Source organism: Lissotriton vulgaris, chromosome 2_1 (genome assembly GCF_964263255.1).
Source record: "Lissotriton vulgaris chromosome 2_1, aLisVul1.2, whole genome shotgun sequence".
NCBI classification, from domain to species: Eukaryota; Metazoa; Chordata; class Amphibia; order Caudata; family Salamandridae; genus Lissotriton; species Lissotriton vulgaris.
In genome coordinates this window covers 830,172,370-830,188,970 of record NC_141687.1, presented here as the reverse complement: position 1 = coordinate 830,188,970, position 16,601 = coordinate 830,172,370, and the positions used below count along the sequence as shown (strand labels likewise).

The window sequence follows — 16,601 nt, the reverse complement described above, 5'->3', positions numbered from 1 at the left end:
CGGATCATTCCATAGTTCTGGTAAGCCAAGAGTCTCAAATGGCCTTTTTATGTAGGTTAGCCATGGAATAGAGCTAGCGTTTTGTGTGTTTAAGAACTCATGAAGCTCAGTCCTATAATTATTGAGATCAGTGCTGCTCCAAAGTCTTCGCCAAAAACTTAGTGGCTTACGTCCAAGTTCCTCTTCGATTGGCCTAAAATCCAAATCCAGTCTCAAAGGGAGCCGCGGCGTACTTGCGGGGAGAGCTACCATCTGCCTAATAAATTTATTTTCTGTACGCGTCAATTTTTGAGCAGAGGTGTGACCCCAAAGTTCGCCCCCGTATGTGACTCTCCCCCATGCCTGTGCTTTGTAGATTTGAATAATTGGACCCAGTGGGCGGTATGTAGAGTTCTTAACCATCCGTGAGATGCCACCCACTAGCTGCACAAGTTTCATGTTAGATTTGGTTTTATGTGTTTCCCAGGTCATTTTCTCGTTTAGAGTTAACCCCAGGTACTCAAACGTAGAGACCCTCTCCAAGCGAACTGAGCCAAGCATAGGATTGGGGCGTGTTGAGGGAGTGGGTTTTAGGATCATATATTTTGTTTTTTGTGCGTTGATCTCAAGTCCCCTTTCCGTACAGAAATTGAGAAAACCATCCAATACCCTTTGGATTCCCATAGGGGATTTTGATAGCAGCAGGGTGTCATCCGCAAACATAATAGCGGGCACCCTGCCACCATCTAACTTAGGGGCATCAATGTCTGCAATCCTAGACAGGTGTGCTATCACCCCGTTCACAAAAAGGCAGAACCGGGTCGGTGCAAGCACACAGCCCTGTCTGACCCCTCTGTCGACGGGGAATTTGTCTGTAAGGTCCCCATTCCTGCCACACCTGGCACGTGCAAAGTTGTTCTGATGTAATTTAATTAAGATGGATAGGATTTCTACTGGGGCACCCATATCTGCCAGGACTCTCCATAATTTTGGTCTAGGGACCAAGTCGAAGGCAGCTCTCAGATCTACAAACACAGTGTACAAGCTGCTCCCCTCGACTAGTGCAGTCCTCCAATAGAGGAGGCTTAGACGAAATATTTGGTCAGTTGTTGATATCCCCCTTCTAAAACCTGCCTGATATGGGCTCAAAATAGCACATTCCTCCAGCCAACTCTGGAGTCGGTCTAGTATGAGCCTTCCAAAGAGCTTCTGGGACTCATCAATGAGGCTGATGGGCCTGTAGTTGGCTGGGAGCAGGGGCGAGCCCTTCTTAAATATAGGAACGACCTCTGCTCCCAGCCAGGTACAAGGCGCATCCATGCCCCTCAGAACTGCTTTAAATAATACCAATAGGTAGGGGGCCCAAACACCAGGCTCCTGTTTGAACAAATCACCAGGAAGACCATCCAGGCCTGGCGCTTTGCCCGATGGTAGGCCTGCGATTGCTGCTCTGACCTCCTTTTCTGTGAAGAGTTCCCCCCTTAAATAATTTATGACAGATGGGGATGAATGGCTGTTGGCCCAATTTTCCTCTGTATAGAGGGACTGAAAGTGTTCCTGCTATGCGCTTGGTGCGATATTTGGCTCTATTGCTGGCGCTAGGTCTTCACATCTCCTGTTAACTATAAGCCAGAACTTCCGGGAGTCCCTAGTGGCCAGAGAACTAGAAAGTTTCTCCCATTTGTTCTGGTCCCATTCCATCTTAGCACTATTGACCATTTTCTTATATGCCGGTCTTCTAGTCTGTATCTCTAGTCTACTTCTACCCTCTTTAATAGAAAAGAGAAGGTCCCCCTTTGCCTTGCGGCAGCTGGCATTATACCATGTGGAACGGTGGTAGCCAACACCTATATTGCGAGTCTTAGAAAAGAGATCTATTGCCAGGGTCCTAACAAGTTCCTCATGTAGGGAGCACAATGTTTTATGGGTTTCCCGTGAAGATGATTCCCCATTGAGGCGTCCAACTTCTTCTAGTATAGGAATTATTCTTAAAAAGAGGTTTGATAGTTTTTCCCTGCTGGTAGCCAATTTTTCCCCACCGCACTCTTTGTTATTCTCGAGGAGTAGACTTGGGTTTGGATTTATCGCCACCAGTGCATGGTCCCTCCCCTCATTACCAGGGTTCACGTAGTCCAATTCTAGGGCGTAATGGTCACTGTCTGTTCTCGCTAACACCCTAAAATCAATTATATGCTGCCATGAGCACAGTTGGACTAGGACGTAGTCTATTCTTGACTCCCTGCCCGGTTTATTAAAGGTGTACTTGCTGGGATTGTCAGATTAGGTGCGAACATTACACGCCCTAATTCCATGTTTGAGGGTAAGGGCGGTAATCTGTAGAGCAAGTGGGGTCCATGCTCTTGAGGGGAGGGGGGGGAGCTACCGTTGGAGGAACTCGCCATCTTGCATCCTCTTCTAATGAGGAGCCATCCAGGAGACCAGCAAGAGGCTCGAAGTGAGAGTTGAAATCCCCTCCCACCACAATTGGGATCCCCGTGGGTAATTAGTTTAGGGAAACTGAAGGTTCCTCAATGGTGGTCGATTCTCGTGCTATGTTTACTGGTCTGGAATAAACATTTATCAAGACCAGTCTACGAGAATTTGACCAATCAAGCTGCACCGCTAAGATATCTTCTGAGGGCAACGGTATCAGAGTGGCCTGACATCCCAAGTGAGTTGCCACCCATACTGCAAGGCCACCAGAAGGGCGTCCTCTAGCCCCCCCCCCCCCCCCCCCCCCCCCCCCCCCCCCATTTCGCCGGGATGTGGAATGTTGCAAAACCTTGGGGTGAGAGCTCTTCTTTTGGCCAGGTTTCTTGGAAGAGGCATAAGTCTTTAGAATCAATAAATAATAACCATTCCGGTTGATCCCACTTATTTCCCAGGCCTGCCACATTCCATGAGAGTATTTTCAGGGAGGGCGGCTTGTGGTTTACTAATGGTGGTGGAGAGGGAGCGTGATCATTTACATTAGGCGTGGGGATTATTGATGTAATCGTAACTGCTCGTAGTTCTCCTACTTCCCTATGACTCTTGAGGTGGTTGGTTGGGGACTTTTTTGGTTCACTTGTATGGGTCATTTCTCCTTTCTGGCCTATCTTTGTCCTTATCTCTTGTATGGGGCTACAGGGTGTGATGGTTCCGTCTAAGCCCTCTCTATGGCAATGGAGATACTCCTTGCCATGAGGCCTCACCTGTCAATCCACCATTTCTAGCTCGATGTATCTGTTAAATGTTGGAAAATGTGTTGGGTGGTGTACTCTAGGGCGAAATTCTCTTCTATTTCTTTCCCCCCCAGCCACCTCCCCTCCCATGATGCGTTTCCCACCCCTCCTCCTCCAGGATTGGTGTGAAAATCGCATGTTGTTGAATTCTGGGGTAGTAGGAATTTGTTCTCCTAGTATAGTCCCACCCACCCCCCCTCTCAGCGAAAGTGCCCCATCTCTCTACATCCCCTTCGTAATTCGGCGGTGGGTAGGAAAGGGGTAATGACTTGATGATACTCGCTTGGTCATCCGGATGCCATCCACAGATATAGGCGGCGGTCCTGGGATCTCTAAAAGTTATCAGCACACAGTCCCCGTGGATGGTTTTCTTTGAGCTGCCTACCCATGGAACCCTTCTAACCATCAGGACCTCACTAGTTATGCCCTGAGGTAAGGGTCTATACATGGATAGCCAACTGACCACCTTATTCTTCAGGGAAGCTGTTGATTCTCTGAAGGTGGTTTTCAACTCCGGTACCCCTACTAGGATTACTGTGTAGGGACTAGCCTCCGGAGGTAAAAAGACAGCTCTGAATTTTTTAGTATTCCTAGGTGCCTCAACTACTGGTGGTGTTGGTTTTTGTGAGTCATTGGGAGCTTGTGCATTGTCCTTGGTGCGGTTAGAGTTGATCTGGGGGGGAGGGTGTGGTGGTTGTTGATTTGTGGGTGTGTTAGAGTTATGTACCTTGGCCTTGGGTAGACTTGTCGTGGTTGTGGGAGGGGTTGATTTCGCCTTTTGTGCCACAGGGACTACCCTATTGTCTTTTCTAGGGTTTGATGGAAGTTCCCTTTTATTCTTTGTCTCTGTGCCCCCTCTACCACTGCCACTATCTACTTTTAGACTGTCAGCTAATTGTACAGTCGATTTTTCTATGGATACCAGCCTAGCTTCCATCTTAATTAAGAGTGCTTCTAGAGGACTCAGTAAGGGTCTAATAAGAGCGCCTAAATCTTCTAGTGTGATATCCTCACTAGGAGTATCAATAGGGTGCTCTGTTGCCTCTACAAGCAGAATATCAGAGGATGTTATCTCTGTTGGGTCAGTAGGCCTGATTTGGGTACTGGATATGCCAGGTCTATTAGCTTCGGGAATGGGATTTAGTTTAGGAGTTTTTGTCTTTCTTTTCCCTTTATTTTGGGTGTTTGTTTTCCTTTTGGGAATTGCCCCTTCCCTTGCCCCCTGCAGTGAGTTGTCAACTATACCATTATCGATAATTACCTCTTGAACTAGGACTGTAGTAGTTAGTGGGATGGGATGTGGTTGTATCGGTGGCAGGTGTAACATGCTCATATCCACATATTCACTAAGGTCCTTTGCGATGCTAAATGAAGTCGAATTTAATGTGTCTGGGTTGACAGGAGAATTGACAACACCAGGTGTCGTTATTGGAATCGATGTTGGCAATGGTTGGTGTATGAATGTCTCTATTGGCAGGGGACTTGGCATGTGCCAAGGGGCCCATAGAAGATCTCCTTGCCCAATCTAGTTTTTGTGAGATACGCCTTTCTAGCACAGTGATTTCATCGATCAGTTAGGAGCCCGCCTTAGCAAAATAATTTTCCAGCGTACCTTTAGCAGCTCCCGCTGCCGCCAAGTTACTTTTGCTACGGGTTTCCCTTGTAGTCATCCTGTAGCGGTGTGTGGTCCAGCCTTTGGGGATAATGTGGTCAGAAGCACGAATTAGCCAGATCAGGGGGGGTGGCCCGGTCCCGGTCTCTCCCGGCCTACGGCCTCAAACGGCCCGCTCTTTGCCCGGGCTTAGCCCACGCACGTCCCACGCGCGTCCCACGTTCGCGTGGATTGGTGTACTATTGTAGGTGTGGGAGGGGGCGGGAAGAGACACCAGGTGCACTGCATTGTTGATGCGTGGTGATCCCTGGGTCTCGCAGTCCCGGCTGTCAGCGTGTTAGTGGGGATCCCAAGGTCGGCTGTTGAATCCCAAGTGCAGGCTCCGTAGTAATCAGGAGAATGCCAAAGTCTCTTGTCCCAAAAAACGGCTACGAGCGGCACTTTTTTGCTAAAACATGTGGAGATGCCTTTCTTTGAGAAATCCCTACCATCCACACATACACCCATGCTACCTTTCAAATTGACTCAAATATTTGGCCTAAAACCTCTAAAATACAAGTTTAACATATTTGCAAGAATTATTTGGTGGTACACAACTTTCAATTTAAGGCATCAAAGGGTTTGGAGATTGTCGAAGGGCAGACAACATAACAGCTAATACCTAAAAGCATAAACTACCTCTACACAATGCAACATCTATTAAATCCATACTAATGTAATAAAGAGAGAGCCCAAACCTTTGAGGCGGGTAATCTCAGGAACCACAGCACCAATCACAACACCTAATACAGCGTTGGAAAGGGCAGTTGCAGCAGAAGGACATAGGCTATGCAGACGCCCACCATATACATTTAAAAAGTAAAAGAACCGTGCCAGCAAAGTAGTCCCTTGTGGGCGTGTCTGCATTGTGATGTGGGCATGTACTGGGGGGGGCGTGACAAACGCTGGGGGCGTGTGGTACGTTCCGCCCTTCATGCCATGTTTCATATTGTGTGCTAATCCCACCCTGCTCCCTTTAAATACCCCTGCACCCCATAATCATAACCCACCCTTACTCCTTAAAATACCCCAACACCCTTAAACACTAACCCATCTTAACCCTATAAATATACCCTGTACCCCAAAACCCAAACCTATCCCTAAACCCTAAAAATGCCCTGTACCCCAAAACCCAGACCTAGCCCTGAACCCTATAAATACCCCTGTACCCCAAAACCCACCCCTGAATCCTAAATACCCTTGTACCCCAAAACCCAAACCTAGCCCTGAACCCTAAAGATACCACTGTACCCCAAAACTCAAACCTACCCCTGAACCCTAAAATACCCCTGTACCCCAAAACCTAAACCTAGCCCTGAACCCTTAAAATACCCTTGTACCCCAAACGTACCCCTGAACCCTAAAATACCCCTATACCCCAAAACTCAAACCTAGCCGTGAACCCTAATACCCCTGTACCCCAAAACCCAAACCTAGCCCTGAACCCTTAAAATACCCCTGCACCCCAAAACCCAAACCTACCCCTGAACCCTAAAAATACCCCTATACCCAAAAACCCAAACCTAACCCTGAACCCTAAAAATACCCCTGTACCCCAAAACACATACCTATCCCTAAACCCTAAAACTACCTCTGTACCCCATAACCCAAAACTATATCTGAACCCTTAAAATACCCAAACACCCCAAAACATATACCTCAGTAACCCAAAACATATACCCCTATACCCATACTTACCTTATCCAAACATAAAAAAATATATGCTTTTACCATTCATGCATTTACAACGAATTTCGTTGTAAATGTATGTGTGGTAAAAGCATATAAAATGTAATGCCATGCGTTATAATGGCATTGCGGAGTCATGGTACTTTCGTAATGAAAGTATGCGGAAAGAAAGTTGCGGAATGGGTGTTTACCCTCCCCCGGTAAGTACATTGGAGGCACGGCGGCCCACATCTCCAGCAACATACTCCTATTTTTTCACCACCCATTTGAAAAATGCACAGGTCTCTCTCATTGATGGCCAGCACCGACATACCCTTTTAGACACACCTCCCGCCCCAAGTTCTAGAATTGCAAACTTTAGGGCTGGGGAGCTACGTTCGAATCTCGGCATCAGCTCAACATCCTGTGATTCCAGGCAAATCGCTTTGTCTCCCCGTGCCTACCACAAATGAATGTTCTTCTGTAATGTAAATTGTGCTCATACCATGTTGTCGAGTTTGCGCTATATAATATTGCAAGGAAAAATAAAGTAGGGAAACTCGAGTTCACACACTACTGAACGCGCACTCTTAAGTGCTTCAGCAGTGCACTGTGAATTGGAGCGTTTCACAGGCCTGTTACAGATAAGAAATGCTTTCAAAACGAAATCCTACAAAACAATATTCTACTGGCCGGCAGCAATTCATACCCTGACAATGTTGGGACGGGCTGCTATAAGTTTTTTTAAAGCTAGGCAAACATACTGATATAAAGTATTACAATATTCTCATGCATCAACTGCATACAGCTAGCAAAGCTATGCAGTTGCAATACTGCATTTCCAAAAATATAATCATCAAAAACAAACCTTATAACTGGCAACATGCTGCTCATAAGGAGTTCACAAACTATACACATACTGGAGTATCACCACAACAGTACAAAGACTATCTATTTATGCCCACAAGCTCACAGCAAACACAGCACCAAAGCGATCTCCGTGGCACAGCATTGGGGCCTCTAGAAGTATATACCCCTCTGCCAATAAGTCTCCGACACAGATTATACTCAAGTCTTACTTCAAAACCTAAAACGCTCAATACATCAACATAATCACATAACCACAAAACTTTCTCCACAACATGCTCCTTACAAACATAACATGGTAGAACACTTCCAAAACTCTAGAAAGCACAATATGATAACAACTCCATCAGGCTGCCACAGTCCTGCTTCTAATTAACACATTCAACCACGAGCAACAGGGCAAAGGTCAAACCTAGCGGCTTGTGCAAGCATATGTGACTTTGTCGATTAAAGCTCACTCTTCTGAACACATTAACTGACTTCATGGTAACATCAAGAAGTTATTCGTTCAATAAGTTAATCTAGCATCATCACTAAAATCATCAATGAACAGACATCAACCAACAGCTCCAAAGACAACACCTTTCCTTATGGCATATGTTGAAGAGTACTCCACTTCTGCAATGAGCACTACAAAGTGAGAAATCTAGCCTGCCTTACCAGTGGTACATGGCATCCTATTGATCAGCATGAAAGGGGAATGGGATGCAAAATAAAGGCAACAACTTGGGGACTAATAGGGAAGGATTTCTAGATAATGGAAACCACAGAACAACATTACAGCCCTCATGCAAGTCATGAGGATTTACGTGTTTAAACACTATTTGTACCTGAAGGTTCTGGTCATGCAACTTCGACAATTCCAGCTCCAACTTCTGCTTCATCCCATCTGAAAAAGTTATAAGATTGGAATCACGAAAAGTTATACTACAAACTATGTATTAAGGCATCAAGGCATGAGTTCCACACATTTCACTTTAGTACCGACATCGCAGTGCTCTCTGAAATGCTGGGTTCTGTCTAAGCAGTGAAGGCTGCTCATTTTTTCATCATTAAATGAAACCGCTACATAAAAACACAATTCCTTCATTTGAGTGGCCTTGGGGCTAAGTTATACAGTTGACTAAGGTCACAATTGCTGACCAGATATCCTAGAAGACAATCACTAAAGCTGCTGGTAGACGTGGGTGATCCTTCTGCACAGATAAAGCATGCTTTCTGTCACCTCACCCCCCAAAAAAAGGAAAAAATACCCCTGAAACAGAAGACACCCGTAATCCCCTCAATGACACCCAATACAACTATCATAAGCAACATACATGTGCTTTGATGAAGACCTAAGTGTTAAAAAAAGAAACTGATAGAATAACAGGGAGACACTCCTTGCATACAATGCATCAAACTGAACTGCAGATGATTTATCTTGAGCAACCAGCTTAGGTGCCGATCGCTGAAGAACTGAATGATTTACCTCAGTAAGAAGAGCCAGGGTCGAAAGCTAAGAGCAGTGACCGATAATTATTTCTAAACAGGGAGAGAGGGGAAGGAAGCATGAAGGAGAAGTGAGTATTGTGTGACAAGTGGGGACCACCTGTGTCTTGCCCACATCAATGAACCCTAAACTGTCTGGCGGTGCAGCATATCTCTCTACCTGGGAGAAGGTACAAAGGGGAGTGAAAAGTAAGCATGGATCACCACGGAAGGGGTCGGAGGAAGAGCAAGATGAAGTGCTGATCTCAGTATCCACCTCAGAATGAAGTCAGCGAGCATTTTCAAATGGTGGCGATCAAGTGAGGAGGCGGATGCACCAGCGATTGATCATCAATAAAAAGCAGTGAAAAGAGAGAAGTTATGGGGCCCAGCAGCGGCTTTGCTTCGCAACAAATAGGACACAGCTGAGTTGCAAACAAAGGAAACGCTGCCACAGTCAACCCAGAAGTATAGAGAAAGAGTCAACAACTCATCCAGAAACAAATCCACCCACGACAAGGACCCATGAAATTAGAAGCCGGGATAAGTAATAAAAGAAATTATTAACGTGCATGCAAGATTACACAGCAAAAAGATTTGCTGGCTTGTCAGAGGACTTGCCTAGAAGCAAGCTTGGTTGGCAAACTAACAGACTGTTTAAACTTAAATGGCACTGTAACACCAAAAGCCGGTACAGGGAAATTAAGACAGTGGGGAATCATTGTAGCAACATGCAGGTTACCTATACTTTCTATACACTCAGTTGACACTCATACAGCACTAGACTGGATCTCTCTTTTGATGGTAATCAACTAACACATTATCTCCACACACACAATATAGGCCTGACCACACATTCAGTGGAAATACTTGTTCAAATACAAAGAAAATGGGTGCAAATGAGGAACACACACTTACTGTTAAGTTAAAGCACTCATTAACAGGCTAGAAGCAACTCGGACCCTCCCAAGGTGAATCGAAAAAATGTCACAGACACGGAGACAGAGAAACAAGTGGGCGCTGCCCTGTACAAACATTTAATTGAACAGGGCTCTAAAAGACATATCGAGATGGGCAAAAAAGAAGAAAAAAAAAATCATTGGTAAAAGTCAAGGTGGAGACGTTATACATCCTGGAGCAGTCATGAACTGACACCAACATTTGTAGCCAAACGGAAGGCAAAGAATTCGAAAATAGGTCTAGAATAAGTAATATTCAAATTAGAGGAGACCTCAGGGTCAAAATGATAAAGAAGCAAGGGTATAGTTGTGAGCTACTTAATTTAATCCTAGATCAGCATGGAAGTGCCCATATCAGGAGGGACTGAACTATAAAGTGCAGTCAAAAACACCTGATGGGGCTTTTAATTAAATCCAAAATTTTCACATGACTGACTTCACATCTTCACAGCTAAAAATAAAAACAGAAAACATTCTGTATAGATTGGAAGTCCATTTTAGAGACATTGCAAGCAACTATCCGCTGCCAGTGAATGGAAAAAGAAAGAGGGTCATCTTCATGAAGATAGGGAAGATGCAAAACAAATGGGAACACCCTTTCTGTTGAAATTCAAATGCAAAGGCACGACAAACGATCTAACAGCTGCTAGAGACAAGAAAAAATATACTAATGGAATAGTAGTCTGCGGAACTAGGCATTACTCTGCTAGAAAGGAGTAGAGCCCTTTAACAACTCAGGAAAAAGAAAAAAAATCACTGCAGCAGGAACGAATAGCTGGTACCTCTAAGAATTCCACCACAAGGAAGCAAAGAGAAAGTGGGGGAGATGGACTGTCAATTTTGATCTGCATTACATCTCATGTTTCTTCAGAAGGGAGTAACTTAGACACTAAGATCCAGTGTAACTGTTCTCTTCAAGGGGATCCTCATCAATAGTCATAAGCATTGAATATTCCCACCAATGAGCAAAGACCCCAGAGTACAGATTTAAAATATATAATAGAAGCAGAGAACTCTGGGTAGTTCTTAAGTTTAGGTGGAAAGCAGTGTAGGAGAGTAGGGTCTGCTTCCTATGGTCACCCCGACTTTTTGCTTTACTGGTTTTCGACTTCGATGTGGCTGTGGGCCTGCTAATCAGACCCACAGCCCAGATGCACTCTCTCTAAATTCACACCATGTACTCTAGGTACATCCACAATTGGGAATTGGTTCACCTTATCAGCCCCTGTAGAAGTGTACCCTAGGTACTCAGGGCATAGGTGTAACCAAGGCCTACCAGGGGCTGCAGCATGTATTATGCCACCCCTGGCAGGCCACTCAAATCGACACAACTGGCTGATCACTCATCTGGGGCAACGTTGTGTAACCACCCCTTGCTTAGGTGTGTTATTCCTATACCTACTTACATATAGACACATAGTAACCTATAAGTCACTCCTATGGCAGGCCTTAACAGAGTGCTTGGTTATGTGTGAGATGGTACTCTAGCATGAGCGGAGCCTGTCTGCAGCTTTCTGAACCATGTCCTTATAGCTCTTCTATGATATAGCCATACCATATACTCTTAAGTGCATTATAATCCTCGCTGTTAGATGCTAACTTTGGTTTGGCTTTATCCAAACATGTCGTGTAAGGTGTCTTACGCTTTGGAATACTACCCCCTCTCCAATTCTGGTGACGGGGGTAGCATTCCACCCTTCTAGAGGAAGAAGACATGTTAAGTCCAACGATCCCGGTTAAAGTTAACCAGAGCCCCAGCATCACAAAATGGATGCTGCTGCCACAGACACAAGTCTGACCTCCTGCTGCTGGGAGTCCTTCCAGTCACAGAGGTTTGGACAATAGGTTTCCTGCTTGGGGAGGTGCGAGCACCACCCCAGACAGGAGGATGTGTATTGGGACAGGGAGGGCTGAATAGATTGAGACACTGCCTGAGGCACACTAGGTGCTTCATGCATACCAAAGTTCAAACCGGTTGCTGGGGCACTCCAGCCCCAGCTCTGGCGCGAAACTGGACAAAAGAAAGGGGGTTTAACCCCCCCCTGCCTGGTCCCACACATAGGAGGGACCTAGTGAGCAAACCAGCCCCCTTTAGTTGTACAAAGGTAGGAGCTGACCCAGGAGACTTTAGATTAATCCTGGAATCGAACTGAAAACGAAACTCTGGACCCTTCGACATTCACCTGAGCTGAAGACTGAAGAAATCTCCACTGTGGCCAATGAGTGACCACCCTGGGCAACCAGGCACCATCCAGCAGCTCGACGGCTTGCTTTGTCCCCGTTCCCGCCGGAACCAGAGCACAGAGCCTGACAAGACCTCGACTCCCGGACCTCTCTGACCCCACTGCACAACTCCAGCAGAGCTGCGCCTCGTGGAAGGTGTCAGAACCCGTGGAACCAGGCAACTTGGAAAGTCTTCAACTTGCTAACAGCGCAGCTCCTGAGGCCTCCTCGAAGCTGTGCACTGGGGACTGAGACACCCCGACACAGAGCTCCACCTTCACCGAAGACCAGCCCTCCACACTCCACGAGATCTGGGTGGGGCCCTTCTGCTTGTGTTCAGCTCGACGCGTTGTCCCGGTTGCTGGACAGTTGGCTAGTAGCCCTGTGACGACGATCCTTTGAAAATCCATCGCTGGTCTGGTTGTTCCAGACTGGCACTTGCTTCCCTGAAAAGGTGAAGTACCTCAGACCCTCCTGGTCTGCACCAGAAGCTCGTTGTGTATCCTGCGTGGGTTGCCTTTGCTTAGGCTTGTTGGCTCCGATCTTGAAGCGGACCCCTCCATCTGCGAGAACCTTCGTGGGGCAGCTCCTCTCCAGCACCTGGTCGTCCTCGACGCCTACTGGACCGAGTGACTGCAACGACAAGCTTCACAACAGCACCTGATTGCTCCTCGACGACGTCTGGTTCCTTCCTGGTTCCACCCGGTCACTGGCTAGTGACCTAGACTGTCCCCTCTGCTTTCAGGTCTCCTTCATCCTCGATCCACCCTTGGATCCACCCGGACATCTTCCTCCTGGTCGCCTGCAGCATCTTTCTTCACAGGCTCCATAGACTTCAACGGCGAAACCAGACAAATCTTCACACCTATGCCCCCGCTTCCTGTGGGTGAGGTAACGCGAGTACTTCGGTGCTCTCAAGGGTTTTGACTATCCAAGTGTCTAGGGTTTTAGTTGTTTCCTTCTAGCTAGACAGGAAATGTCCTAAATCTTCATTACTTACCTTTTTACGTTGCTATTGACTCTCGTGTGAGAGTACGGACTCTCCACTCGCCGCCTGTGGGCCTCCTACTACTACCCTAAGGGTCAGATAGTGTAGCCCCAGCGATTCCCTAGGCCTTCTCCTTTCCCGAGTTGTGGTTCTTATACCACTCACTTAGTATATGGTGTTACGCGCCCCTAGGGCCTAACTGTAAATTGTGCTATTTAAAGTATTTCTGAGTATAACTTGAGTTCAGAGGAGTGTGTTAGTGAATACATACATATATATTTTATATATATCCTGTGTGGTGTCCTTTCATTTGATATTCAAGGGGTTACATATGGTAAAACAGCTGGCTTTACACGCCCTCAAGAGTCTTTAGCCTAAGACTGTTCTGTCCACGCTACCTCTAGGATAGCTGGTCTATAAGGTTGACTTTACAACCATCACCATAAGGGTTGTTTGGACCGGTGCAAGTTGCTTACTAGAATTGTGAAAATCATATACCAGGCCAACTTCTCACAAGCAGCTCCTGTATAGAGCACTCAACACCATCAACACTCTAGATCTGCTCACCTCAAATGTCTGCGTTTCTATCAAAGTCTATAAGCATAGGATTAGCAAAGTGCCATCAACGCCGAGCTAGAAAGGAACAATGTCTTTTGCCATTTCAACAGCAAATTCTTTAGGCATAGGACTAACCCAGTGCCGAACCTGGTCATGTTTGGTATCAAATATGTCGGAATCATGCAACTATACAGATTCCAGTGTTAGTTGCAGGATACCATGTACTGGAGGGGCTCCTTAGATGCCTCCTCCACCCCAAATGTCAACCGGTGCAGATTTGCAGGGTCTGCGTGCAAGCTGGTGTTGCTGCCAACCCCAGGCACTGTTCTGCCCTCCTGCTACTGAGCTTAACTCAGGTAGGGAAAGGCAGCACAAAGGAGTTCCTTTAGAGGAGATGTGTAGCCACCTCACCTTTAGAATTAGGTGTCTAGGGCTAAGATGGGGGTGCTCCTGAGCGCCTCCAGACTGCTTTTAAGGGTACATTTGGTGCCCTCCTTGCATAAGCCAGTTTTCACCAGTACAGGAGCCCTAGGCTCCCGCTCTGGCGCAAAACCACACAAAGGACAAGGTAGTGACAACCGTCCTGTCCAGCTTTTCCACTGGCGGGTGCCCGGAGCTCCTCAAGGTGGCTGCTTAATTCTGCCATCTTGAATCTTGCCCCTTGGGAGCATCGGACTGGTTATGTCCTCAGAGTAGCGTCCCTGACCCCCTCAGATTGGTGGATGATTGCAGAAGCTGCCCTTCCCCCTTTAGGGGTTACTTAAGGGCCCCCGGAGGGTGGGTCCGTAGATTTATCCAGGACAGTCAAGTTTGGTCAAGACCGGTCTAAAGACACTTCTGCTGCTGGACACTGTTGCTGGACCGAGCCAGAGACAAAGACAAGGCTGCTGCTGGTAGGAAAATTCCTACTGCAACTTAGTCTCCATGCTCTGCAACTCTGTAGCCATGCATCCCAGAGTCTCCCACAGCTCTGCATGCATCCAAGCAAGAAATACATGTAAAATATAAATGTAAATGTCAAGGTATTTGTAGAACGCACTGCCACCAAGCGGTTTCCTGGCGCTATTACTCATACCGCTGTGGAACCTTTCCTGGCTTTCCCTGTGAAGTGTCCACTCCTGGGCACCACCAGGGTGAAGCCAGGCATCCTAGCGCTGTTGGGGCCGGTGCGGAGGATAAGCAAGCTATTGCCCTGAGTTGCAGCATGGGGTCCATGATTAGAATAGGCACCGAGGCGCGAATTGTCAGGTCCGAGGAAATTGAGCACAAGACCCGCCGAGGCGGGAATTGAACCCTGGTCCCAGGCCAGAACTCTGCATCAGGGTCTGCCACTCTAACCATTGAGCCACACTCCTCCAGCAAGAAGGAATCTCCCTTGTAGTGAAGGAGTCACTCCCCTGCATAAGCAGTACCTCAACGTCGACGACCCGTCGGCTGATCCTTCTGTCCCACGGACACCTCCTGGCTCTTAAACACAGGTAGCGGTTTGTTGGCTCCCAAGCAGCCTGACCAGTCTTCCCTGCAACTTGGGAGACTGTAAACCCTGCACACTGCGTCTGTCTACCGTTGCCAAGGCGTGTTGATTCTCCTGCCTAAACTTCTTCGAGCCTCAAGAAGCCCCAGCCTCGAGCATAATACAGCTACAAGGATGTTGTCCTCCCTGCATCTCGTGCAACATGGATGTCCATCTTCCGTGTGCTGCTGAGGTCTCCTTGCGGCTCTCTGGTCCTCTTGGGGTCTCTATTGATTCCTGCCAACTCTCCTGTGTGCTGAGGGGCTGCCCTGACTTACCCTTACTAGGTTAGTGCCGCAGACCTTGTTGGTCTGCGACAAAGCATGTTTTTCTGAAATCTGATCTGGTCTTTGCCAAGGCTTGTTGGTGGTCCTGCCGGCCACTTACCCTCCTGCCATGTTCAACCATAGTGGGACAGCTCGTGGACAGCTTCTGTGCTCCTGCATCATTGTGTGGACTCCACAGCTACTACAGCAAGACGTTCATGCTACAGCAAGCACCTCCGACAAGGTGCGACATCGTGCTCCTGCTCCTCCTGGACATCTCCGAGTGGTTTGGACTGTCCCCTCTGCTTTCAAGTCCTTCTCATCCAGAATCCACGGTTGGGTCCCACTGACCTGGTCCACGAGACGATGTAGCCAACGGACTTCTGAAACCCTCCACTGACATCAACAGGTTCAGACACCACTTCGTAACTATCCACCAGGACTCCCTGGTGTAGGTATCCTGGTTCCCATGGTATCCACAGGTAGGGTGACTCTCCAACCTTTTTTGATCTAACTGGTTTCCTCTGAATCCTTTGGGAAGGGTCCGAAACCATGAAATCCCAACCGTGACTTTCTCTGTGTTATCCTATGGACATTTAACCTGGCGTTACATCTCTGCGCCCGGGCGCCTGGGGGGTCCCTAGCTACTTACCTTTGGAGGTTCAGAGCTTACGCTGGCTTCTTTGTCCTTGGGTATCACTTTGCATACCATTTTCTTTGTATATGGTTTGGCCATCCATAGGGGCCCATGTGTTTTCTATGCTTTACTTGCCTGTTTTGAAGTAGATTTCTATGTGTATTGATATCTCCGGGTAGGAAGTATACCAAGGTAGTTTTAGTGTTGTATTGCGTTTAATAAATTCAGATGTATTTTTCTAACTCTGGTGTGGTTCTTCTTTTATTTAAGCTTCACTGATTAGTTGGTAATAAAGAAATGCGTTACTTACCTGTATCTGCAGTTATCCAGTATTGGTCTCTTTCATAGATTCACATGCCTAAATCATTCCCCGTCGTCGGAATGGGAGTACCCGGTACATAAATAAAGTAATGTCCTATAGACATATAGAGAAATAGGCCTATAGGCTTCACATTAGTAACATATCTGTGTCCTTTTGTAAAAAGGACCAAACTCTAGAAAAGAGCCAATCAGCTGTCACCTCCTTCTAGAACCCTCCTGGAAGAAGCCTCAGTCCCTCAGATTTTCGTAAACACAAAGCTAATAAGGCGTATCACAG

The 16,601-nt window shown here is 47.0% G+C and overlaps 1 protein-coding gene across 1 annotated transcript in view; it reads right to left on the bottom strand.

Moving 5' to 3' along the window:
- Positions 1-16,601, bottom strand: part of PCNT (pericentrin) — a 1,129,672-nt gene that overhangs the window by 915,017 nt on the left and 198,054 nt on the right. The window contains exon 8 of the mRNA XM_086956243.1: positions 8,220-8,278. Within this exon, the coding sequence (XP_086812369.1) occupies positions 8,220-8,278 (59 nt within the window). The remainder of the gene's footprint in view (positions 1-8,219; positions 8,279-16,601) is intronic.